Source organism: Capra hircus, chromosome 12, assembly GCF_001704415.2.
Source record: "Capra hircus breed San Clemente chromosome 12, ASM170441v1, whole genome shotgun sequence".
Taxonomy (NCBI): Eukaryota; Metazoa; Chordata; class Mammalia; order Artiodactyla; family Bovidae; genus Capra; species Capra hircus.
The window spans coordinates 74,086,053-74,112,006 of record NC_030819.1 but is presented as its reverse complement, the minus strand read 5'-3'; the positions used below and the strand labels follow the sequence as shown (position 1 = coordinate 74,112,006).

Sequence of the window (25,954 nt, the reverse complement as noted above, 5' to 3'; positions counted from 1 at the left end):
TCCTTGAACTCACTGAAGGATAAAATAATTTTGGTCGTAGCTTTAAATTAGATTTTCCATGTGTGAAGCTCCATAAATGGTATGTAAGACATATTAATTTTTTTCTGAAAATTGATTATTTCTGGATTTCTTGAATTTTTACCTATGTGTAAGTCATACAAAATTTTCCCTTTTCTTTCCACCTCCAAATTTATGTAAACATTGAGCTGTATCTTTTAAAGAATATACTTTAACTCATTTTCTGGTTTAAAAAATTTCATGTTAAATCAATACCTGAAGATGTGTTCTTTATTTATTTATAAGCAAAAGTGTCACCATTTCAGTGAGGTCATTAGTTTCATTAACATTGAACATTTAGTTCTTTACTAAGTGTTAATTTCTTGATAATGCATCAAACAAAAATGCATTGCGTATTTTCCCTCCTAAAACTTGAATCAGTAGGTTTAAATTTAGGTTACTTATTCCTTCAAGTGTTATAGACTACTGTGTTTTTTATGAGCTTTACAGATAAAAGTAGAACTGTACTCATTTCCTTCTTTAGATTGTTCATTTATATTTACTTTGTTTTATTTACTAGAAGAAGTGATCAGCTATTTTATCTCATTTCTAGTCTTTTGAACAAGTCATTTGTCAACATTTGTCTTTTAAAATAATATGTATGGGAAAATTCAGTTGACTTTTTATTTTTAATCAAAGCTATAAATCTTGGAAATTGAAATACTAGGAGAATTTAGGAGAAAGGAAGGGACAGTTCTTTTATAATAGAAGAGAATGTATTATGCTGAAAGCTGCAGGAAAATGGGATACAGGAAGACTAAGACCTGGTTCCTGTCCTTAAGCAGTTAATAATATAGTTGGTGAACCAGGTGAATGATTAAGAAAAAGCACAGGGCTGTATAGTAATACAGGAAAGCATCATTGCCACAGAAATGGATGGCAAGTTCTTTTGACATTTAAGGAGACGTAATAGGTAGAATTTGAATACCTGGATAAGAGAAAGGTGAGAGAAGATACTGGAAAGTGAGAAGTGTTGTGGAGAAAGAATGAAGAAAATAATTAAACATTACAAAATCAGGCAGCCTTTTAGGATGCATGTGTTTCTTTTTCTTCCTTTAAAATGGCATCGTGTTATTTCTGGACTTCATTTCCAGGTAATATGTCTTGTAAGTGTAGTATATTTTGAAATTAAAATTGTTACCATCTTTTATCTTTTCCCAGAGTCAACATCCTGGAATGCTCTGTGTCATGAGAGTGTCACCTACATTACCAAGACTTAAAATTGATTTTATCTTTAGTCTCCTAAGTAAATACGCTACTGGCATAAGGTACACCCTGGACACATATTTGCATCACAAGCACCAACTTGAGGCCACCAATGAAGATGATGATGATACTAACCAGTCTGTATCTTCCATCGAAGATGACTTTGTCACTGCTTTTGAGCACTTAGAGGAGGAAGAGACTTCAAAGCCATATAATGATGGTTTGTTCTTCACTAGATTTTTTTTCTTGAAATAGAGAATTAACGTTTAAAGTTCAGTTTTAAAAGTTTTAAGACAGACTTGTTCAGTTGAAATTTATTTTGAAATTTGATCAAATTTAAGTATTGATACCTTTTTTTTTCTGATTGAGGAATTAACTTTCTCATGTCTTTTAAGATCATTGTTACCCACATCTATTGCTAGCTGGCAGGGTCACCTAAATATTAGTGTTTCTAACATGTGGCAGCATGCTAGATATTCCTTAGACCAGGTATTTCTAGATGTGGGGTAGAATGAGAATATTTTAGTAATGGGTAAACTCCAATACTTTGGCCACCGGATGCAAAGAGTTGACTCATTAGAAAAGACCCTGATGCTGGGAAAGGTTGAGGGCAGGAGGAGAAGGGGACGACAGAGGATGAGATGGTTAGATGGCATCACCGACGCAATGGACATGGGTTTGGGAGGACTCTGGGAGTTGGTGATGAACAGGGAGGCCTGGCATGCTACGGTTCATGGGGTCACAAAAAGTTAGACACGACTGAGTGACTGACTTGAACTGAATACTTGTTCTTAAGTACAACTTGAGATAAATCTGTTAATTCAGTGGTCCCCATCCTTTTTGGCACCAGGGGCTGGTTTCATGAAAAATAATTTTCCCATGGAACTAGGGCAGGAAGGGGATGGTTTCGGGATGATTCAAGTGCATTATATTTATTATACACATTATTTCTAGTAGTATTACATCAGCTCCACCTCAGGTCATCAGGCATCACATCCAGGAGGTTGGGGATCCCTGTGTTAAAACGAAATAGTATAGACGATACTTATAATACAAATGAGTATTTCATGCTTCAAGTCTACTTATTCCCATTTATTTAAATCAATTAAAAAATTCTTTTCAAGAATAATTGTTTTCTTTTCCTCTAGGATTAAACATAATTGCACCAAGGAGCCAGTGTGATGCTGCTTCACAGACTATTTCTGGTCACCATTTGGATACCCATGATTTCAGGGTTCTGGTTGGCTCTGAGCAGCAGAAGTCATTGGCTAAACCTTCAGCTTCTTTAATAAACATTCTGGGACATAAAAAACTGCCTCCAGTGAGAACTTCTGTCACGACATCAGTCTCTGAACCGTGGGTCCAGAGGAGTTTCTATAGGTCCTTTGCTGCTTCAGAGAAAGGTAGTGATGCCCAGAAACCGTTGTTCTCCTCTTCTCCTGCCTACTCGTCTGAATCAGAGTGCTCAAGTCCAAGTCCTGTTATTTTCTTGGATGAAGAAGGTTATCAAAAAAGTTTGAAAGCAAAACTTGAGTTACCTAAAATTCCTGTGACGAAAGATGATATTGAGGATTCAGACTCAGAAGTGAGTGAATTTTTTGATAGTTTTGATCAGTTTGATGAACTAGAACAAACTTTAGAGACTGCTTGTCCGTTTCTGAAAGATCTTGCTATAGGGAAGTCATCGCAAAAGAAAGGGCACAAACATGAAAAATTGTGCTCTGTAACCACTACTATGAATCCTCAAAAATTCAAGTTTGATCGGCCAGCTCTCCCAGCTAACATTAGGAAGCCAACACCTCGTAAACCAGAATCCCCTTATAGTAACCTGTGTGACACCCCAGATTCCCCCCGCCCGGTGAAGGCCTCAGGGGAAGACAGTGGTTTGTTTAGTCCTATTCGATCCTCTGCTTTCAGTCCTCTTGGAGGCTGTACTCCAGCTGAATGCGTTTGCCAAACAGATACTGGTGGAGATAGGAGTCATGAAAATCCTGATTCTCTTTATTACACCTATGAAGATTATGCAAATAGCATTTCCTGTGAAGTTCTGGGCTCAGTTCTCCATAGCCAACATACAAATGCAACATCCAACACTAATAGTATTAAAAAGGGAGAAAATAAAATGGTAGCTCTTCAGCATGGAAGCCTTGATCAAAAAAGTAAATCTAAAAATAAACCCTTAATGATTGATAGCATTCAGAAGTTTGCAGCAGATCTCGTGGAAAGAAGTTTTGGCAGTGCATTTAAAGACTTAGAGAAGGGGGTCTCTTCATGTACCAATGCCTTATGCCAGTTAGCCATCAAGTTGACGTCATCCGTTTTTCAAATGGCATTTAACGAACTGAGAAGGCAGCGTGCTTTTTCACTGAAAGAACAAGCCATTGGTGGCCTGGCTAGTTTTTTGGTGAGTGAGGCATTCTCAAATGCTTTAAAAGATCTACAATATGTAAAGAAACAGATCTTCACTAACACCGTCACTAGATTTGCTGCAGATCTCGCCGAAGAGCTTATTTTTGAAGGCATCATGGAAGTGTGTCAGTTCTCCTATCCTCCAACACCTGCATCTCTGCAGGGTCGGTCGTTTCACTATGAAGACAGAGTGGTGAAGTCCTATGCAAGAGATCTGTCTGAATCTGTAATACAGGAAGCGTTCATTGAGCTGTCTCAGGTTGATGTTACCTTCACCACAAAGGCAGCAGTTAGCGTTTCCCCAGAAAACATCAAGTTCGTGAGCACAGAAGATGTAGTGTCGGCGACACAGACTTCTGTGTGTTCCCCTACTTCTAACAGTCAAACAGTTGTGGTAACAAAACCAGTGCAGGAGTATAAAAAGGAATACACGGTGCAGCAGGCCTTGTTCTGTACTTCAGGAATTGTTACTTCAATCCCAGTGCCCTTGGCAGGAAGTGCCCTTCTCCCATACCGTATTTCTTCTAATAGGTATCAGACAAAGTCTTATCCATCATGTGATGATAGTCATTTGAATGGTGATCCTACCCTAGCAGGTGTTGCCACAAAAAGCAAAGAAGAGGAGCTAGCTTGTCTCAGGAATATTTGTTTACCTTCAGACCACAACTCCGGTAGCCAGAATGAGGTGAAACCAACTAGTGATGTTGTTGAAACAAAAAGCTCTTCAAAGTTAACAAATGATCCTGTCATTATTAGCGATTTTTCTGCTGCAATGGTGCATACGATAGTAAATGAAACTATAGATTCAGTGACATCTTCCAAAGTTGCAAAAACAGAAGAACACACAGATTGTTTAACTCAGACAGGAAAGGGAAAAACCCCTTCTTCGATCCCCAACTGGGATCAAGCAACACTGCCACAGAGTGAGGCTAGCAAGGACATGTTTGCCGATCAGTTATCTAAATCTATTATCAAACATTCCATAGATGAAAGCAAGTTAGTGATCCTAAATGTAGATAAAAATGTCCTCCACAAGAAAGACTTGCCTGTTCCTGGAGACGAGTCACAGACCTTGGAAGAGTTCCCCAAGTTTCTTGAAGCTCAAGATCATTTAACTCACTGTTCACTTTCAGAAGGAAAGGATTGTGTTCCAGAAGGTAAAGGTTCTGTGGCTCCTGGATTTTCTTTGGAGACACTACCACCTTGTCTAGCAGCAGCAGGCCAGAAAGCCAACCTGAAGGAAATTGCTAAGGACAGATCTGTGAAAAAGCAGAATTTGCATAATTCAGCCCTTGAACCCTTGGCTTTTGGGCAGGAAAACTCTTTTCCCCATTCACATGCTTTCTCATCCACAGTGCTCACCTGTGCAGATGGTTTGCACGTGGAAGAGAAACAGAAAATGAGAGATGGGAACGTAATACCTGACACCCCTCCATCAACTCCTCTGGTTCCATCCCAGGCTCCTCCTGAGTGGGATATCAAGAAGTTAACCAAAAAGCTTAAGGGGGAGTTAGCAAAAGAGTTTGCACCGGCCACACCACCGTCCACACCTCACAACTCGTCTGTAAGCAGTTTGTCTGAAAATGAACAAAATGCAATAGAAAAAGAAGAGTTCATGTTGAAGCTCATGCGGTCTCTCTCAGAAGAAGTTGAAAGTAGTGAAGGCGAAGAGCAGCCAGAGGTGGACGTGAAGTTGGAGCCAGCAGGGAAGAAAGTTCAGTTTGCAGACACGTTAGCGACACACATCGTTTCTCTTGCAACCGAAATGGCGGCTTCCCATTTGGATAATAAAGTGATTCAAGAAGCCAGGGTGAAAAGCCCTTGCTTAAATGTGCAGAGTCAAAGAAGCCTGTCACCTGCTCTTTTAAATTGCTCAGATGAAAGCTTACAAGCATTATGTAGTTTTGCAGGGGATATGGCAGCAGAAGTCATTACGGAAGCTGAAAAAATAGCAAAAGTTAGGAGCTGTATGTTTTTCAGGAGGAAGAGGAACAGTTGTGTTGATGGTGACCAAGATTATAGATCAGAAGAGAAGTTGGATGTAGAGGCTGTGGCACACCTGGGAGGAGTAGATCCGTCTGTTCTTCCTTTACCACCAAGTTCTTGTCTGTCAGGTCTAACGTACAAGTATCCCAGCTGTGAAAGTGTGACAGATGAGTATGCAGGTCACATTATCCAAATACTAAAACAGGAAGGTGGTAATAGTGACTTAATAATGGACCAGTACGCCAACAGACTTGCCTATCGGTCCGTTAAGTCAGGATTGCAAGAAGCAGCTAAAACAGCCAAAGTGAAGTGCAGCTCCAAAATATTCCCTGTGCAGAGCTCACAGATGAAAACCAATGATGAGCTGTTACTGTTTTTAAATAAAGAACACCAGCAAGAAGCAGATAAAAAAAGACAAAGCAGAGGTGGTGGAAGTTACCTTCATAAAAACCAGACTTGTGAGTGGACACGGGACACGTGCAGAAATGAGTGCTCAGAACTACATAGTTTTTCAACCTGTCTTGCTCACAGCATCACAAGAGATGTTACAAAAGAGCTGATGGCATCAACAGGTGGCTTGCCAAAATCGTTAACAGATTCTTGCCTTTATGGAAAAAATGCATGTGATGAAGATACTGAGACTCATGTCGGGCCAGAGTTTCCCAAGTCTCTTCAGCCTTCTTCACAGAATCACAGATTTTCTCAGAGTACAGGCAGCTTGAGTGGGTGTGGCTATGGAGAGACTGTCGTTCAAGCTATAGAGCAGTATGCTAACAAAGTCGTGGGAGACACTTTAGAGGTGGGTTTAGGATCTGCCGTCCTCCATGTGTCTGAAGCCACAAAAGCAGTTGATAGGATCACTTACACAGAAAAGCTGTCGCATCTGGTGGGTCAGGCTTGCCGATACTGTGACCGTAAAGAGCTCCATGACTGCACTGGAAATTCGTCTCCTTGCTTTCCCAGACCGGATTCACTTGCTGGTAGTAAGCCAGTTTCTCATTCACAGCTTAGCAGCTTCTATCAGAAATCTAGGATTTTTCATCTTGATGTCCCTCAAATTCACGTTAATCTCGATAAGAAGACAGTGCTTGCTGAGAAGATAGTTGCTGAAGCGATTGAAAAGGCAGAGAGAGAGCTGAGTAGTACCAGCCAGGCGGCCGACAGTGGGATCGGACAGGAAGGCGCCAGCTTTGCCGAGAGCCTCAGCACAGAGATACTGGCGTCAGCAGTGGTCAGTGCTGGACAGGCCGTCAGCAGGTAAGCTTCTGATTTCTTTTGGGTTTTGCAGTAGAGTTAACTTGATTATTTATGTCTTAGAAAGATGTTCAGAAAGATGTGATTCTTTTTAATCCTAAATGAACAAAAAGAAATACTCCCTATTATATTTGCATATCGTTGCTATCCTTCCTGTTACTTTTCATAGACACTGTCTCATTATCCCCCAGCAGCCCTTTGGGGGAAGGAAGGTATGAGCCATTTCCTCAATTGGAAGGTGAGGCTTAGAGTAGATAGTCACCTTGCCCAAGTTTACACAGCTGTAGAGTAGGTAAGGTTGAATCAAGGAAACAGCTGGAGAAGTTCATACAGCAAATACTGAGTACCACCATATTAATGTACCACTCTGAGATTATGTTTTTACTTCTGTTCACAAAGGTAAGTTTCCTTACAAAGAGCATAATTGAACGTGCCAGGCATCTCTGTCCGTGGGATGTCCCAGGTAAGAATACTGAAGTGGGTTGCCATTTTTTTCTCCAGAGGGTCTTACCCACCTAGGGTTCTGTGTTGCAGGTGGATTCTTGACCAGTTGAGCCACCAAGGAAGCCCCGTGAAGAAAGCAAGCATTCTCTAACTAGCCCCCTCCTGCCACCACTCCTCTGGATAAGCCGCCGTCTAAGGGACAGCTCTCTGTGATAGTCCTACAGTGTTCTGTGTTTTAGAGGCTGTGACTTGTGCTCAGTGGTCCTAACAGCTTAGTTCAGATGTTCACTTTTAGCCTTCTCTCTCCCTGGGAAAACATCAGGACTGACTGGTGTTATTAGTTTGTAGGATTATTTTTGTTAGTCTCATGGAAAGAGAAAATTTCTTGAGTTGAGGAGGAATTTCATTGAGCCACGTGGTAACCCAGGATATTTTAGTATCTTTTGTCAGTGCCGTGACATGTGCTGCCTCTTTTCTTGGCCATCTTAAGATAGGGATATGCAGGGAGCTAGTGCTGGGGGTGGTGTGCAGTTTCGAGGAGGTAGCAGGAAGCAACTCTGACAAAGTGACATTGGAGCAGCGAGCCAAAGGTGAAGAGACAATAGCTAAGTGGAAATCAGGGAAATGGAGTTCCCAGCCAAGGTTAGTGGGACTGTGTATTGGGGAAACAGCAGAGAGGCTTGTGTGGCTAAGGTGGGTGAGCCAGGGAGAGCAGGAGCCCGGTGGAGGTCATGAGAGGTCATCATACCAGATGCATGTTAAAAGGGTTTGGACTCTTATTCTGATTGATGAGAAGCCACTGGAAGGTTTTGATTCGAAGACTAACACTTCCCCTCTTCATGTTTGAAAATATGGGGCAAGATTGGGGTATAGGGTTAAGAGGCACAAACTACTATGTGTAAAATAAGCAACAAGGGTAAATTTTATAGCATTGGGAAATAAATATAAGCCATTATTTTTTAGTAACTTTAAATGGAATATAATCCTTAAACATACTTACTGTGTTGTACACCTGAAACTAATAAAGTAATGTAAATCAGTTCAGTTCAGTTGCTCAACTCATGAATTGCAGCACGCCAGGCCTCCCTGTCCATCACCAACTCCTGGAGTTCACTCAAACTCACGTCCATTGAATTGGTGATACCATCCAGCCATCTCATCCTCTGTCGTCCCCTTCTCCTTCTGCCCCCAATCCTTCCCAGCATCAGAGTCTTTTCCAATGAGTCACCTCTTCACATCAGGTGGCCAAAGTACTGGGGTTTCAACTTTAGCATCATTCCTTCCAATGAACACCCAGGGCTGGTCTCCTTGAGGATGGACTGGTTGGATCTCCTTGCAGTCCAAGGGACTCTCAAGAGTCTTCTCCAACACCACACTTCAAAAGCATCAATTCTTCGGCACTCAGCTTTCTTCACAGTCCAACTCTCACAGCCATTACATGACCACTGGAAAAACCATAGCCTTGACTAGACGGACCTTTGTTGGCAAAGAAATATCTCTTCTTTTGAATATGCTGTCTAGGTTGGTCATAACTTTCCTTCCAAGGAGTAAGCATCTTTTAATTTCATGGCTGCAGTTACCATCTGCAGTGATTTTGGAGCCCCCCAAAATAAAGTCTGACACTGTTTCCACTGTTTCCCCATCTATTTGCCATGAAGTCATGGGACCAGATGCCATGATCTTTGTTTTCTGAATGTTGAGCTTTAAGCCAACTTTTTCACTCTCTCACTTTCATCAAGAGGCTTTTTAGTTCTTCACTTTCTGCCATAAGGGTGGTGTTATCTGCATTTCTGTAAATCAACTGTACTTCAACAAAAAGTTAAAACATCACTTTAAACTGTGAGTCAAGAATAAAATGTAGAAGGGGCATACACAGTAATTGAACAGAAAATGGAATTTCTTGTGAAGATAGAATAAAACTTTAAGTGTTTTTTCATTGAGGAAAAAAAATGAGAGGGATTATGATCCGTGCTCAGAATCTTGAAGAGATTTGGCTAGTCTGACTGTAGCCTCGATTGATAGTCCAGAATTCCTTGAACTACTTTTTTGTTGTTGTTCTTAAAGCCAGAAAAGGGGTAATTTTTGGTACAAATAAAAATACTGTTTACAAAGCAGATGTGGCAGACTTAGGAACTTGTGCTCTGTCATAGTGTCCCAGCTGAAAATATGAACTGCTTTGAAGAGAATCTAAATAAGTGCTGTGCTTGGGATGGCCCCATAATAGATGAACAGAGTAGGTTAGGGATATCAGTGGGTATCTCAGTTAATTTTGAAATTAATAAGCTCTCCTGCCAAGTCTCTTTATTAGCAGACCCAAACAAAGGGTTAGATCGACCACTGGTCTAACTCTGAAGGTCCCATTTCTTGTTTTTGTCATCGTTATCATCAAATGGATATTCCTATTAATAATACAATTCAGAACCTGATGCTTTTGGACTTATTTTCTTTCTTTTTTCTAGTCCAAAAGAAACAGAAGACTTTCAGTCGGCTGAGTCTCTTGGTAGCCAGCAGATGCATCTCAGTATTGGTGAGGACAGTACTGGAAGCTGGTCCAACTTAAGTTTTGAAGATGAACACCAGGATGAAAGCAGTAGTTTTCACCATCTAAGTGAAAGGTAACTGTGATTTTGAATGTAATTGCATAGTTTAGGTACTCAGACTCCTCAGAAATAAGTTCCAAATTTATACTGAATTTGATTTTAAAATTCTGAATTTGTAAACCTAACCATTATTATCAAAGTGTATTTTGTTCCAACATTATTTCTAATGGTTTGACATTTATTAAATACAGTAATTAGCTGGACTAATTTCTTTGTGCCAATAATTGAAAAATATGTCATACATTTGATTTTACATGCTTCATGCTGTACTTGACTTTCTCATGAACTTTGAGAAAAAAATTTTCTTTCTTACTTTAAAGGACAGGAAAAAGAATAATTATCTGTAAAAGGCATCAAAATGGTCCTGTAATTTTTTTGATATTATAGTAGTATTTTTCTAGGGGAGGGATTCCTTATTTGTCCATTCAGGATCACTGTAACTTGAGCAGTTATACTTGAATGACTGAAAATATGTAAACTCATTACAAAAATACAGTATGATAAAACAGAAGGCACTTCGTGTATCATTCTCTCAGTTAACCTTGTTCCTAAAACCAGTTTTAGAATATTTTATTAATTATAATAGAATTATTTCTTTTATTCCTAATGCTGTACAGGCCTTCCTGAGTAACCTATAAAATGTTACAAAATCTTTATTCACATTAAGTGATACTTGGAAATAGTAAACACTGACCATAGCTGAGCCTAGGGAGAGGAAGGGGTTTTGGGCACTTGTAGAAAGGACCCTGTGAAGCTTCTGCAGAACAGGCCCTTGGAATGGACTTACCAGGAGAAGGAGGGAAGAAGGGATGACGAAGCAGAAGGAAAGGAAATGGCTTTTCAACTGTTAGAACACATCATCTCAAAGTACTTGGTTTGATGGTTGGATTAACCAGTGAGTGTTAATATTTTTATATTTTTATTGTCATAGTTTTAAAACGTGACACAAGCCACCAATATTTTACAAAATTTGAATCCAGAAAAGGCAGTCTTTAAAACTAGTAGTAGGAAGTGGGGTAATATCACAGATTATCATTTGCCCCTCTCCATACCTTTAGAATGTTTACACTTAAATTCTTGTCTCACTTTGAGAAACAGGCTTCTAGAATTTCAGTGGAGTTAACATTGTTGCTTATGAAATCCTGGTGTTAAAATGGGAGAACTTAGAGGCTAGTGGCCATAAAAGGGCTGTAGCTGGTTGAATGACTCAATATGGAATGCTGTCCAGTATGATGAAAAGAAGGGAAGTGCCTACCAGGGTCAGCCGTTGGTTCTTCCTCTTTAGCATTATTTTATCAGTGGTGTAGAACACTCATTATTTGTGAGTGACTCAAAACAGAGATCAAAAGGTAATCCTGTTAACAGAACCAGAGTTCAGAAAGACCAAATCAGGCTGAGGCTAAACCAGTTGTGTTTAACATGAGTAAATATCTTTAGGTTCAGAAAATTAATTACTTGAATGGGAAAAACCTGACCTGATAGCATTTTGTCCAGGGGGGAAAAAAAAAAACACCTGTGGTTTAATTGACCATAGAATTAATAAGAACTAACAGTACTGTGTGAATTTAAGTTTCCAGCACAAAGAACAACTTAGTGGGGCTCATCCAGGGTTGGTGGTGTGCTTGCCTCCTAGAGATTAAGATTTGCTGGGTCATTGGCAGTCCCAAGATGCTGCATGCTTGATAAGTGCCTCAGATGATTTTAAAGCAGGTGTATCAGAGACCACACTTAAGATACATGACTTTAGTGTAGAAATGGGTAAAACTTTTAATTTTGTAATTTTTTTCTGTGCTTAGTTAACCATTCTATTAATAGAAGTAAATTATGGTGTTTGAGATCATTTATTTTCTCTCTCTTTGGCTCACAGCTGTCTAACCATTCTGTATTTCCATATTTTCTCGTTTTTGGTTTGTCTGTCACCAGACTATGTAGGCAAAACTGGCTGGTTTCATGGCTTTACACTAGGGCTATATTTGTTTGAATGTAATGTTGAAAAGACACTGATCAGTTTAATTTTTATGTAATGCATTACGGTTTGTGACAGTTGAATAGTGCTAATATGTACCTGTTAATTATTGAAATAGCCTGGAAACTCTTTAGAACTTTTAAATAATCAGCCCCTTTTCGATAACCATATCAACATTTACTGATGCATAAAAGATGATTTTATGTTCATTCATTTTTAGAACCCAAATTTTATATTGTGTAAATATTTTTATAATTGTCTAGCCTACTATGGGAAAATACAGCTGCTTATCACTGCAAACTAATGTGCTTACTAATTATTTTAATGATAGAATTTTTAAAAATTGCATGTTTAGATTTTAATCTGAAAAACTGAATTTAGTTTTGTTTCCGAACACAGTTGCTTTTTGTGTCGTGTCGCTTTGCTGCACTTGTAGAACGTAGTTGCTTTCTTCTTTTGATTAGGCAGTGTAAGAAGGTATCGGTGAGGTGTTAGTGACCGGCTGATCTGTCAAGTGTAATGCTTGATTAGACCTTGGCTATGCAATATTCTGAAGAAAATGTATATTATTTGCCACCTGCTGAATTATACATAATGTATGAAATAAAGATAATTGACATAATAGTGAGTATCTTAAAATCAGAAGATGTGTTTTCTCCCCGTAGTTAGACGAGGTCTTTTGGGACTATGTTTCAGTGTTTTCCTTCTCATCCTTTCCCCATCCTCCTTCCCTGCCCTGGCTGTCAACTGTGTGCAGTCTCTAAACACTCAGGGAAAAAGACTCGGGAGAATGTTAACCTGTATAAACTTTATCCAAACTGGATACCATTGGATTTTTACAAATTATGTCCTAAGTTTTGCCATAGACATTAATTTCATTGTGAAACTTTTTTGTTCTTCCATTCATTTACTGTCCTAAAAGTCACTGTCTGAATCTGTAAAATAAATATAAATTTAGGATAATTTTCATGAACTGCTGAGGACAAGTAAGAAAACTCCCTAATCTCTGAAGCTGTCGAACACCTCATGTAGTAGCAACGATGGTCTTCACATAACTCCACGGATGCTGTGCCCACTGAGGCAGCTTCAGAACATCCTCAGTTATCAGTGATAGACGCCGTTCCAAAGAAAACCAGGGTTGTTTTTACCATTCATTTTCTAGTTCAGCTCTGTTCTTTTCTTCCTCTGGCAGTAATGGTAACAGCAGTAGCTGGAGCAGTCTTGGTTTAGAAGGAGATTTGTGTGAGGACAATTTATCCTTTCCAACATCAGACAGGTTGGTCCAGTCCAGAAATCTAAACACTGATGAGTCTTTCACCACTAATGCATGATATCATATTCTTAAAAGAATGTGGGTTAAAGTGCCAACATGTATCAACCTGCTTTTCTCCTGTATTTGACATGATTCTGCTTGATAAATTTACATCTAATGAAAAAATTCAACTCTGCTAAGATACGACTGACACCTAATTGCAAAATGTGTTACTTTTATGCATGTGGTGCACTGCTTGCTATTTTTCATTCTGCCAATTACTGTTTCATTAAAAAGAGCTTGCTTCCTACAGGATTTCTGTTGCTTTGTTTTTTTTGTTTGTTTGTTTCTGTATATAGTTTCATTCCATTTATAAGAAAAGTATAGGAAAAAATGTGTTTTTAACTGTTAAAAATATACAAATGGCATCAACTGAAGTACTAATAAATAATTATTCATGGCATTCTGTGATATTCAAATGCTGTGTTATCTAAAACCAAATTAGCATATTTTGGCTTTAAATTATTTTAAATTTTATTATGTAATTACTTGACACTCTGTATATCATGGTCAGGTGGAAATTCTGTTACTGATAACTTCCTTTTAGGCATCATTGGCACTTGAGATTTTAACATGAAATGGTGTGAGAAGCAAAGCTTCCTTTTTTTTTTTGTCATTTCTCCCCCTTTTAAATGTCATATGTCATATTGTAACATTCATTTTTTTGGTCACATTTTAAAAATTGGCTTTAATACCATTATTAATTAAAGCTTTTTTTTTTTTTTAACTGCTTTTGCTTCATTTGGTAAGTGATGGGCCAGATGATGAAGAAGAGGAGCATCAGACTGATGAAGAAGGTAACTGGCTGTTTGTTTTTTAAAGTGTTTGCCTGTTTTTTGTATAAGGTATAAAGTTCTTTAGGAAAGTCTTTAATGTTTGTGCATTTTCATCAAATAGGCACTGTATTATTGCTGAGTTATCAGGGTTTTACATTACAAAACATTCTTTTTTGTTTAAATTCATTAATTTATTTGCCATTTTACTAGACTTGGAACATTCAAACAATACAAACATACCAAAAAAAAGACATTTATAGGAATCTTTATGGAGCCCTATCAGATAGGAAATACTAACTGAAGACTGTTAATAATAACAGAAAAAAATCATTTTATAATTCCATAATGGTGTTTTTTCCCCTTCCCTTTTGGTTATTAATGTCTTTTGAGATCCCTTCAACACATTATTACTCATTTAAACTATTCAGTGTAACTTGAAATTATTTATTAGGACAAACGTTGATTTATTTTTAAATTGTTTTCTATTAAAATTACAGAAGTTTGCAATTAGAGTAGACCCAGGAGAAGTTCTTGTCTACATTTCTTATTACATGGATAATAAAGGAACTGAAGAAATATTCCAAATCAGAGTATTCTTGAACTAATCTATCCAGTGTCAGATCTTTTGCTGAGCAGCTTGTGTTATTTGATTGTTAAACTAAAAGGAAGGGTACTCATCAGTATAAAGACCAAACTACTTTAAAAGAAGTATTCAGTTATTTGAGGGAAAAATTTATAATAGTCTCTTCATATAATTATTTTGTTTAAAATATAAAATTCTTAATGTTATGAGATATAATTATAATTATCACGTCAGTTTGTTTTCCTTTCAAACTAGTTATTTCTAGAATTAGTGCTTGATGTCAGTCTTATAAAAATCAATAAATAGAAATTTTTAAACCAGTTCTCCATTTCATTAATTCCAGTCTTACACTCACACATATATTTGAAGAAAATACTCATTCCTTCCTTTGATGATCATGGTTCCAAATGTGTAAATACTAGAGTTCTGGAATGTGATTTGTAATTCTTAATTAAATATATTAGAATGTCTTAAGCGAATCTCAAAAACTTCTCACGTTGAAATTTTTTCATTATATTTAGATGGGTGTTGAGTTTTTTTCCAAAAATCTTAATTTTCCTTTATTTCTGAAAATACCAATAATGTCTTCTATAGAGTGGCATGTAAGAATATTCATGTTTAGACATTAGTTTTTGAACCAGTGATTCTTTAATCATCTCTTCAGAAATAGGCAAACAGAAAATTGTAGGAACAAATTTCTTAAAATGTACTTTCCACCTGGGTTTCCAGTAAGTTTTATTACCAATTGTATTTTTTTAATTTAGAAAGGTCATGTATCAATTTTGAGTCCAAATCCTCAAACCTAAGATTATTATTATTTTAGTTCTAAAACCACTCCTTAGTAGCCATTTTTCATACAGGGTTTCTGGAAGTAAGTTTTTTTTTTTTCTGATGAGTTTTACTTCTGATAAAAAGTAGGTGTGCAAAGGGAAAGTAACAGTGAAAGTCACTCAGTCGAGTCCGACTGTTTGAGACCGCATGGATTATACAGTCCACGGAATTCTCCAGGCTCGAATACTGAAGTGGGTAGCCTTTCTTCTCCAGGGGGATTGGGCAGTATTTTTAGTTTTTGTTAGAGTATTTGTTTGTTTATACTTAGTTGCTCAGTCATGCCCAGCTCTTTGCGACCCCATGAACTGTTGCACACTAGGCTCCTCTGTCCGTGGGGTTCTCCAGGCAACAATAGTGGAGTGGGTTCCATGCCCTCCTCTGGGGATCTTCTCAACCCAGGGATCGAACCCGAGTTTCCCACATTGCAGGCAGATCCTTTACCATCTGAACCAGCCAGGGAAGAATATTTGCTTTATTTTTGCTGAGTGAAAATAGTTCAGAATTATGGAAAGCCTAAGGCAGCAAGCTTGCTTTATTTATTTGTTTTTGTTTGTAGTTGCAGGATGTCAGTTCTCTCTCTTTTCACTAGAGTTGAATGACCTCTCTTAGAGATCACTCTTAGGCAGCCAGACACCCTGAACTGGAAAATCAAGTGGTACAGAGAACCTTTCAACTCCATGACCTCTGCAGAGTTTATAGAATGGTCCAAAGACTGTGATACTGTTGGGTGCCAGACCCATTTTTGATTGAGAATCAGAGTGCGGAAAGGAAGGAAATGATAATACATTTATTTTAAGAGAATAGCAGGAACCAATTTTTTTAAATGAAAGATCTTACAGGTCAGTAGGAACCCTAAAAATTAGTAGTGGTCTAAAATGCCCTGCCAACTGTAAAAAAAAAAAAATAGGGACATTCACCAGCAAATGTCCATTACTGGTGCAAATTGGTGCAGTGTATGCCTGCATGCCCCCCTGCCTGCGTCTTGTGGGGGAGGCCCGGGCCTCAGCACTACTGGTTGCTCAGCCACCACTAAGCAGCGGTATTCAACACAGGATATTGGTTTAGTTTTATAGTCAACAGAGATTCATCTTTTTTAATGTTGAAAACATAGTTTTTATTAAAAACAAAACAAAACTTGAGAACAGTGTCTTCTACCACTGTCCCTGGTTTGGTTTTGTGGATGTAAGTGGTTGTATATGACTCCCCCCCCCCCATATTTTGCCTGAAAAGTGAAGTGATTAAGAGCATGGAACCAGATTGCCAATGTTAATATCCTGACTCAGCTGTGTCCCAGCTGTGAGACTCTTGGTCTGTCTCTACCCCTGATCCCTAACCTGTAAAATGGGATGGTCGTGGTTCCCTCCTCCTAGGGTGTTTGTGAGGGGTGAGGGAGTTAGTGTGTCTAAAGAGCTTAGATCAGCACTTAGGCTATAATATGTGTGATCCAAGTATTCACTCCTGCTGCTGTTTCTCTTAGTTCAGAAAGCTTTCTGAAAGTCCATTTAATATATTTATTTGTGTTTTGATTGTAATTGTAGCATTTTAGTTTTATTTGCTATACCTGTGGATTATACTTTGACATAAAGTATGGCATTTGTGAATTGCCAGTTGAATTCAGTGCCTCAGAATAGAGTTTTGCATTGTGTTGTCACAGATGATCAAACTATTTTTTTATTTTAGCATTATTTTGCTCTTTCAAAGTAATGCTTTAGTTGGTGTTATGGTGCAGTTAAGAAAAGATTATTTTTTGGAAAATTCCTTGGAATCTTAAGAAATGGAAAATGCTTATATATCCTTAGAAACCAGAGTACTGAGAATTGAATTGATGGATTTCTTTGCATATTGCTTAAAAATTTAAATTTTAGGTTTGGAGCAAGATGGAAAGACTCTGCTAATTACAAATATTGACATGGAGCCATGCACAGTAGACCCCCAGCTAAGAATTATTCTTCAGTGGCTTGTTGCTTCTGAGGCAGAAGTTGCAGAACTTTATTTTCATGACTCTGCAAAGAAGGAGTTTATGCAAGTAAGTACCTGCCTTGTAGGGTGGGTGTGAGGGCACAGTGTGTGCTGCTCTGTGTCACAGTTGATCTGATAAGATGCCCACTGATAGCAAATGGGCAGATGCCCGGGCGTTAGAGTCCAGTGCTTGGGCTCAGATATCAGCTCTGCTGCACTCTTGCAGTGTGACCTTGGGCAGGTTCACTAGTCGCAGGCTTTTTATCTGGGCTGTGGAAATGAGCATAGAATTTACCTGGCAGAGATTTGTGAGGATTAACTATAACACTGTTAAAAGTTGCTTAATTCAGTGCCTGGCACATCCTAAATTCTCAAAGCTGGGTGTCTTTAATAAGCAAAAAGATCGAGTTATTCTCTGTACTTGGGAAGTGAAGTCAGTCGTGTCCAACTCTTTGCGACCCCATAGACTGTAGCCTACCAGGCTCCTCTGTCCATGGGATTTTCCAGGCAGTAGTACTGGAGTGGATTGCCATTTCCTTCTCTAGGAGATCTTCCCAACCCAGTGCTCGAACCTGGGTCTCCCGCATTGTAGACAGACGCTTTACCGTCTGAGCCACCAGGGAAGTCCATTCTTTGTCCTTAATTGATGCATAATTATGCCTAGTAATGAGTATGTCTCTTCTGTTAATCCAGTGTCATTAGTATGAGAAGCTAGCATAAGCAAAAGCCAGTAAAAGTTTATAAACATTTAATAAGGGACAGTAATTCACTTTGAGCATTTAGTAGGGTTCTAATACTAAAGCATTCAGTTTAGGTGCATTAATAAAATATTTTTATTGATAATTTACTGTGTACCAGTTATGTTATTAGCCAGTTATATTATCAGAATTTTTAGATTGCAGCCTTAAGGTTTTTGCCTAGGACGTTTGTTTATCAGAACTTTCATTTAATCTTACTGTATAATGTAGAATAGTTCAAAGAATAACCAGTATAAAATGATTAATAATGACAAAAAAGGAATTGTCTTGATTTCTGGTTCAGAATTTACAAAAATATTATTGAAAGAAGTATGTGAAAAAGATATAAAACAATTGTTTTTTGTATTTTGTTGTTTTTATTTAGACTTCTTGAATTTTTCCAGCATAGATTTCTGTTTAGAGGCAGAGGGAGGAAATAAGACAGAAAGGGGATGTTCAGGAAATGAATTGTCAAGGGGAAAGAATGGGTAGGGAAAGTATTAGAACTGACTATGGAAGCAAGCGTTTTCAAGTCATTTAGTCTTGGATAAATTGAGGGCTAAGGAAGGCCTTAGGCAGAGCTGAGTGTAACGGTGCTGAGGTAAGGGAACCGCATCCCCACATAACCTAAGAAAACATTCTTGCAGTTCCTCAAAAAGTCAAACACAGCATTATTATATAACCCAGCAATTCTCCACCTAGGTCTGTACCCAAGAGGAGTGAAAACATATGTCCAAGGCAGTGTTATTCATAATAGGCCAAAAGTGGAAACATCCTAAATGTCCATTAACTGATGAATAAAACGTGGTCTGTCCATGCAGTGGAATATTGGCTGTCAGTAAAAAGGAATGAAGTAGACATGCTACACCCTGGAGGTGGAGGACCCTTGAAGTCATTATGCTAAGTGAAAGGAGCCAGGTCACAGAAGGCCATATATTTTGTGATTCCATTAAAATGAAATGGCCAAAATAGGCAGATCTGTAAACTGAAAGTAGCTTAGTGATTGCCTCGAGTTGACGGGGTTGGGAGGAATGGGCAGTGATTAACAGGTAGACTTTTCTTTGGTAATAAAGGTATCCTAATGTTGTTTGTGGTGATGTTGCATTCAACTCTCTGAATACACTAAAAACCATTGGCTGGTCTATTTTAAATGGGTGAATTGTGTGGTATGTGAATTATATCACAGTAAAACTATTTTTGAAAAGGTTAAGTATATTTATATTACAAACAGTTTTTATAGAACTAAATAGGAAAAAGTCTGAGTTGAAGACATGTTCAGATTGGTGATGATAGTTTACTTAAACCTGTATTTTTATACTTAAAAAAAGGTATAATTGATACATAATACCATATTAGTTTCAGGTGAACAACATAATGATATTTGTACATACTACAAAATGATTGCCACAGTGTTTAATATTTATTTACTTTTTTCTGAAATATGAACATTTCTTGTATGTTTTTGTTGAGCCTGGAGTGCGTATTCCAGGGGAGAAAGCCACACTGTACGTTGTAGAAGGAAAATCCACATCCTTTTATTAAGCTTGACATTGTCTTTATTATTTTATGTTCCCGGTTGAGGGTGTGGCAGATGTATTTAGTTCAGTTCAGAGTTTCCTGTAGAGATGGAGTCTCTCCACGCCCACACAGACACTATGCTGGGCGAGGTTTGTGGGGTTCTGGCTCCCGCAATCCCAAAGTGTCACTCTGTGGAGGAGAGTATTTATAAAAGCCAGGAAGGAAAAATGTTTAATTTGTGTAAAGAGTGGTGGTTTAGGGGAGAATACCTTGTTATAACTGGGAAACAGTATTTTGCTGCAAACAGCAGTTTCATCCAGGGTTATAAATAAAAATGAAAACTTTATTGTTAAAAAATTGCTTTCGGTTAATGTTTGGCTTATTTTCCTTTTTTACTAGCTTTCAAAACGGCTACAGGAAAAAGGCTGGAAAGTGGGAGACCTCCTGCAGGCTGTGCTTAAATACTATGAGGTGATGGAGAAGACGTCCAGTGAGGAGAGATGCAAGTCCCTGTTTGACTGGCTCTTGGAAAATGCATAGAACAAACTCCAAACCAGTGTATTTTATTATTTGTTTTGGGAGAGGAAGAAACAGATAAAGATGCATAGGGTAAAATTTGAGTAGTGAATATTAACATTTAAAGTGAATTGGGGGGAAAGTAAATAGCTATTAATGTGTTGTGTCATCATATGGTGTATATAGTTCATACTTTCGTCATCTGTCAAATATTAGCTTTACTTATTCTTCTGTATACATGTGCAGTGTGTTACGTAAGACCCTAAGAACATGTATTTGAAGAAAGGTCTGACTATGAGGCTTTCAGGAACATTGACTGATGGCGTTCTTTTCGCATCCAAATAGTGCTGCTAGAAATTGCACTGAGGTGGCTGAAGGGGGGTTCCAGGGATAAAGAGTTATAATTTTGCTCCTTTTCAAGCAAACGGTTTCCTGTTAATAACAAATCTGACATCAAAAAAACAGCATTGAGGCTAATTTATTTTTCTGACATCTTTTTCTATTTTTAAGGGTCAGTTTTATTTTCATGGTTCAGCTATTGGTATTTTTTTGAATCCCCCAAGTTATTTAATTTCTTATAAACAGTAGTTTAGGTTTCTATAAATACTATAAATGATAGTTTCCCCAGCCTTTCATTAAATGATCTTATTTGCTAATGTTTCCAATTGTTCTGGCATGAGAGTGAGTGAGTGAGTGAGAGAGTGTGTGTGTGTGTGTGTATGTAAAGGAGAACTTTAACCTTGCTAGTGGTGGGTACCCTCTTTTATTTTACTCTTTTCTGGTTACAAACCCACTGTTAACATTAAAAAGGTGCTTTAAAATAAAATGTCTATAAAGATTGTGCAGTAAGAATTTTTCTTTTTTGACTATTTTGAGTCCCCAACTTATTCTTTAAATGAAAATAAAGGTGCAAAACATATTGAAATTTTAAAACTTAATGTTCATTTGGAAATGTATTTAGAGAAGCCGAATAATTGTTTTCTCTGTTGGGATTTTGAAAAAATCCTTTAGCAAGGATTTTTAAATTAAAACTCCACTTTAGCTTTTTCTAGAAAAATCGGGACCTTCCCCAGTACTGTTTTGTAAAGTCCTCTGATACAGTCTTTCTGGGCTCTGCATTTTGTTCCACTCGTCTTTAGTAACTGCGAGTTGACTTGAATAGAGGACCAGGATTGTGTTTTGTATGAGGGTATATGCGTGTGAATTTTTGATTCTTCCATTAGCAGATTTTTAAATGAGGAAATCATTTTTTGTTGGAGGGTTTTGGTTTTGCTCTCACTTTTCTTCCTGAGAACTGACTCTTCTGGAAGCTGCACAAAGTATCGAGGATAGTAGCATCTGCCGGGGACAAGGAACAGGGCACTTGCATTGATTTGAATTACAGTTATGGCAGGGAAATCATTGCTTCTTAAGAAAAATGCCAAAATCTATTTAAATGTTTTGAGGTTACACTTACAGAAGCTTCTATTTTTCCCAATTTAAGATGAAGAAATTGAGCAGGCCTTAAAGATAAATTTTGCGAAAGTTTCTTCGGGTGTTTTTTAAGGTTGGAGAGATGTAGGAAATGTATGTAAGCGGAATTGATTCTGTCTTTAGCTTCTTAGAATTTGATCTGCAGCAGCACTGGACTAGGTTCTTAATTGTTAGGAAGCAGGTTGTTTAACATAGATTAATTGATTATTAAGCTTAGGTTGAATTTTTACAAGTGTATAGCTATCAAATTGTATTTGGTATTTTCAGTGTATGTACGGGTGTTATTAACAGCAAAACTGAGTTCTGAATTTCTTTTAAGCTAAAGTGACAATATGTTAGTTCTGTAAAACTCTGTACTTGAAAATGTTGATTTCCTGTATGGTAAGGTTTTCCTCCTGTCTTTGTTTTTGTTCGTTTTCTGGAGCTGTGCTGGATTCCGAGTTCCCTATTCAGCCACTGTGGCCCAGCAGACCAGTCCTTGGACACTAGCATGTATAGTACTGATCACAGTGGAGCTCCACACACAGCGGTTCAGTGCAGGGATGTAGAGAAAATGTTAAACGTTGGCAAATGTGAAAAGAAGTGGGAGTTAAGCTTCCTTATATAGAGAGAGAACATTGGAGTTTAGAACAGTATCTTTTAATCAAGAACAGTCTAAACTTACTTTGTTTAAAGGCACTTTGTGATTTTTCCAAAGATGTAGAATCTATTTGGTTGCTTAGCCTTCAGAACAGATCTGTTTGTTGAGGAAGACTCTGTCTTATTTTGTTAAAAATCTATTTGATGTAATTTTATTATGATACTGTAATATTGCTATTCTGCATACTTTGGCCCTTATGAAATATCATGTCTTATTCAGAACTGTTAAAGTTGTGATGTGCTTTGGGTTGAATTTTCTGTTTTATCAGTTTCAGAACCATTGGAGAACTGTGAAAAAAAAGTGAAGGAGGCCTTGGATGGGGTTTTTAGAACATTGTTTCAGACGGAACTTCTTTTTCCAAGCCAAGTTTAAAATTCCATTTATATTTGGGGTATTAACTCATTTTGATTTTGATTTATTTCCTGATTTTCACAAAAGGAATGATTCATTTATAAATCACAGAAGAAAATTACAGTATGTCTGGGATGGTTTAACACAGTTTAATGGTTTAATGGAGTTTTAAAATCTTTGAGAACATTTACTCAGTGAATATATGTGATAACATCTTCATAGTTTGACAACCATTCTATTTATCCTTTTAGATATTTGATATGAATTAATTCAACTCATAATACTTTCATTTTGCTTAATTAAAGGTTTTATTTTGCTGGTAGGAGAAATTAGTTACTTATTAAATGCACCAGTTATAAGGTAAAAGATGGTTTACCCATGTGGTTTTGATATGATGCACATTCCCCAGATGCAGTGTTTAACCTTAACTCATCACTAGGGTCTAGACTCAGAGTAGTAAATACTACTCTCTCACAATTAAAATGGTCAATTTCCCATCAGTCTGTAGCTTTAAATTTTGTTTTTTCAAGAGAAACTTTCCATAGAATTAAGAAAAATAATAATGCATCCATATTCAGGGTGTAGGGAAAATCCTTTCCATTTCGAACTCTGTCCACCTGTCACCAGCACAAGAAAAGTAGAGCTTCCGTGGGAATTATGAAGCTGTGCTCAAGTGAAATGCTTTTTTTCTCACTCTTGTTTGAGGCCCTGCACACGTTGACTCACTCACCGTATTCCTGCTCTGGAGATGCAGACGCAGTGTTGGTCACACTTGTCACTTTATTTATTTATTTTTTTTCTACCATCCGTGTACATTCCTTTCACAGGGGTAGAATCATAGGTCTAGAAGTTCATTGTTTTGTTTTTTATTGTAATGTTTGAACACTATTTAATACAGGTTTTAATATTGCTGGATTTGCTACCTTTTGTTACTTGTGCAGTGTTAATAGTAATAATTCACATTCTTGTTTAATATACCAGCTGTAGAGCAAAAGCAGCTTTGAATAATTATAGCTGTTTATTTGACTGTGCTGAATTATTCCGTTAAGATCTTGTATAACAGTAACTTTTTTCTTTTGCTTTTTCAGTAATTTAATATGTTCATTTACCAAAATATGAACTTCAGGATGCACTAAAATTTTGTTTTTGCAGTGGCTCAAAAATAAACATTTCAGAAATTACTTTTGTAATAATTTGCAATCAGTTGTTCTTTTATTTTTTCCAATTGTTTAAGTCTGTGATCTTTCTCTCCCAATTAAGAATTTCCCAATAAACTTAAGAGATGCCTGACTTCGGTTTTCAATCTGTAGTATCTTGTTAACACACTCAATATTGAACTAAAACAAACGCATAGAAGGCACATAAAACAACCTGTATGTTTCTCACATTATTTTAAAGAAGAACGGAAGCTAGAATATTTTAATTGGACACTGAATCCTAAGTTCTTATTCGAGTGCCTCTGAATGCTGACAGGATGACTTGACAGGCTGTTTGCCTTTTGGATTTTAGTGCAAAGTGGAATATTGTGATTGCCTTTGAATATAAGTGTGTTAGGGAATTCTCCAGCCTGGACTGAGCACTTCTTCCATAGGATATACAGATCAGACCTTTGTCATGCTGTATAGCATCAGGCACTTCAAAGCTAGGTGCTTGATTATTTATTACTAATGGAATTTGACTTTAAGTGTCTTCAGCCTTGGAATTAGTGATTTTCTAGCTTTTCATGGATGTTTCAAAATGTTAGGAAATAATGATCACATATAATGGCTTGGGTATGAGTACATCTCAGGAACCAAGAAAACAAAATGCTCTGAAACCATAAGATTCTTTTGACTGTAATTCCAAAGAGGAAAAACATTTCAAAAGGAATGGGACCTTGTGACAAATGACATTGGAATAACTTTGCAGCATCATTTATTTACAGCAGAAGCAGAGTTTAGGAAGTTGCATTTTGGGAGTGCAGTGGTGGTTGCATTTTTTCCTCTTATCGTTTGAGATCTGTGTTTCATCTGGGATAAGGAGGGAGGATGAGAGACAAGTCTTGAAGAATTACCACACATTTTAAGTGTGAAAGATGGAAGAGCCACATATCCCAGGGTAAATATACTCTTGGTGCTATTATGCAAAGGGTAGGAGTGAAAACCTCAGAACCTTTAGCAGCAGCATTTACAGCAGAAACGAGTTCAGGAAGGCTGCCCCTTGGGAGTGGAGTGGTGGTTGTTTTTTTCTCTGTCCTTTGTAGTTTTGTAATCACCTCACCCTCATTTTACTTTTGTGCTCTGGAGCAAGAAGGGTAATATTTTAGATTGGAAAGAGATGAAAAGAGACATTTCAAGAGGATTGAAGCTTCAAATTTGACATTTTAGGTCTTTCCCTCCCTGCCTTTCCCCATCCCCCACCCCATGTCATCTTTTAAACAGACACTTCAATTCTTTAGTTTAGAGCAAGGGATTAAAACTGGACTCCTGTGTGCTGGATTCAGCCCACTGTTAAACTTCTGCTTTGGTCCAATGTGAGATCTGATTTTTAAAATAATTGCCAACACTTAAATATGAGGAGATTTCACATTTAAATAGGTTTTGTGTTTCAGCATCTCTTGAAGCGTTGGATGCCATGGAGTACTGATTGGGGGCTTCCCAGGTGGTGCTAGTGGTAAAGAAACCCGCCTGCCAGTGCACAAGACATGAGAAACACTGGTTTGATCCCTGGGTCAGGAAGGTCCCCTGGAGGAGGGCTTGGCAACCCACTCCAGTATTCCTGCCTGGAGAATTGCATGGACAGAGGAATCTGGTGGGCTGCAGTCCATTGGCTCGCAGAGAGGTGGAACAGTCGACTGAAGCAACTTTGCATGCACACACGCACTGATTGGACTCCCATGTAGCGGCAGTTTGACAGGAGCTGCATAATGGTTGCTCCTGTAGTCCAGCCTTGTGTTTCTCTTGGCCCGTGGCCTGACATGCTTCACTTTGCTCGCTTGTGTTGCCTGCTGGGGCCCTATAGGTGTTTGAGATGCAAACTGACTTAAAGCAGATGAGTTACATGATGTGTTTAGGAAATCTGAATGATTCTCTAGCAGCTCTTCGCTTCTCTAGGATTATGCAGAGTTGGGAAGGAGAGTCTAGAAATTACAGACTTGGTGAGTTTATTGCTCTTGAACAGGGAACAGATACTAATTATAAAGAGCAATATAGAAATGAAAGAAGGGAAAGCCAGCCTGGGTTTACCAAGAGCAGCTTCAATTTACATTTCCTTTTTCAACAGAACTACCCAGCGGGCATGAAGGAATACCAGAGATATAGTATCTATTTTAATGAGGCATTTTATATGGATAAAGGA

The 25,954-nt window shown here is 37.8% G+C and overlaps 1 protein-coding gene across 6 annotated transcripts in view; it reads left to right on the top strand.

The window, feature by feature from the left end:
- Nucleotides 1-23,908, top strand: part of AKAP11 (A-kinase anchoring protein 11) — a 49,328-nt gene extending 25,420 nt beyond the window's left edge. For 3 of the 6 annotated variants that reach the window (XM_018056787.1, XM_018056785.1, XM_018056786.1), the window contains exons 6-12: nucleotides 1,219-1,483; nucleotides 2,412-6,915; nucleotides 9,816-9,971; nucleotides 13,115-13,198; nucleotides 13,985-14,031; nucleotides 17,290-17,450; nucleotides 20,038-23,908. In XM_018056787.1, coding sequence (XP_017912276.1) covers nucleotides 1,219-1,483; nucleotides 2,412-6,915; nucleotides 9,816-9,971; nucleotides 13,115-13,198; nucleotides 13,985-14,031; nucleotides 17,290-17,450; nucleotides 20,038-20,178 — 5,358 coding nt within the window. In that variant the 3' untranslated portion in view covers nucleotides 20,179-23,908. The remainder of the gene's footprint in view (nucleotides 1-1,218; nucleotides 1,484-2,411; nucleotides 6,916-9,815; nucleotides 9,972-13,114; nucleotides 13,199-13,984; nucleotides 14,032-17,289; nucleotides 17,451-20,037) is intronic. The other 3 variants (XM_018056788.1, XM_018056789.1, XM_018056790.1) reach the window with 3 other exon arrangements.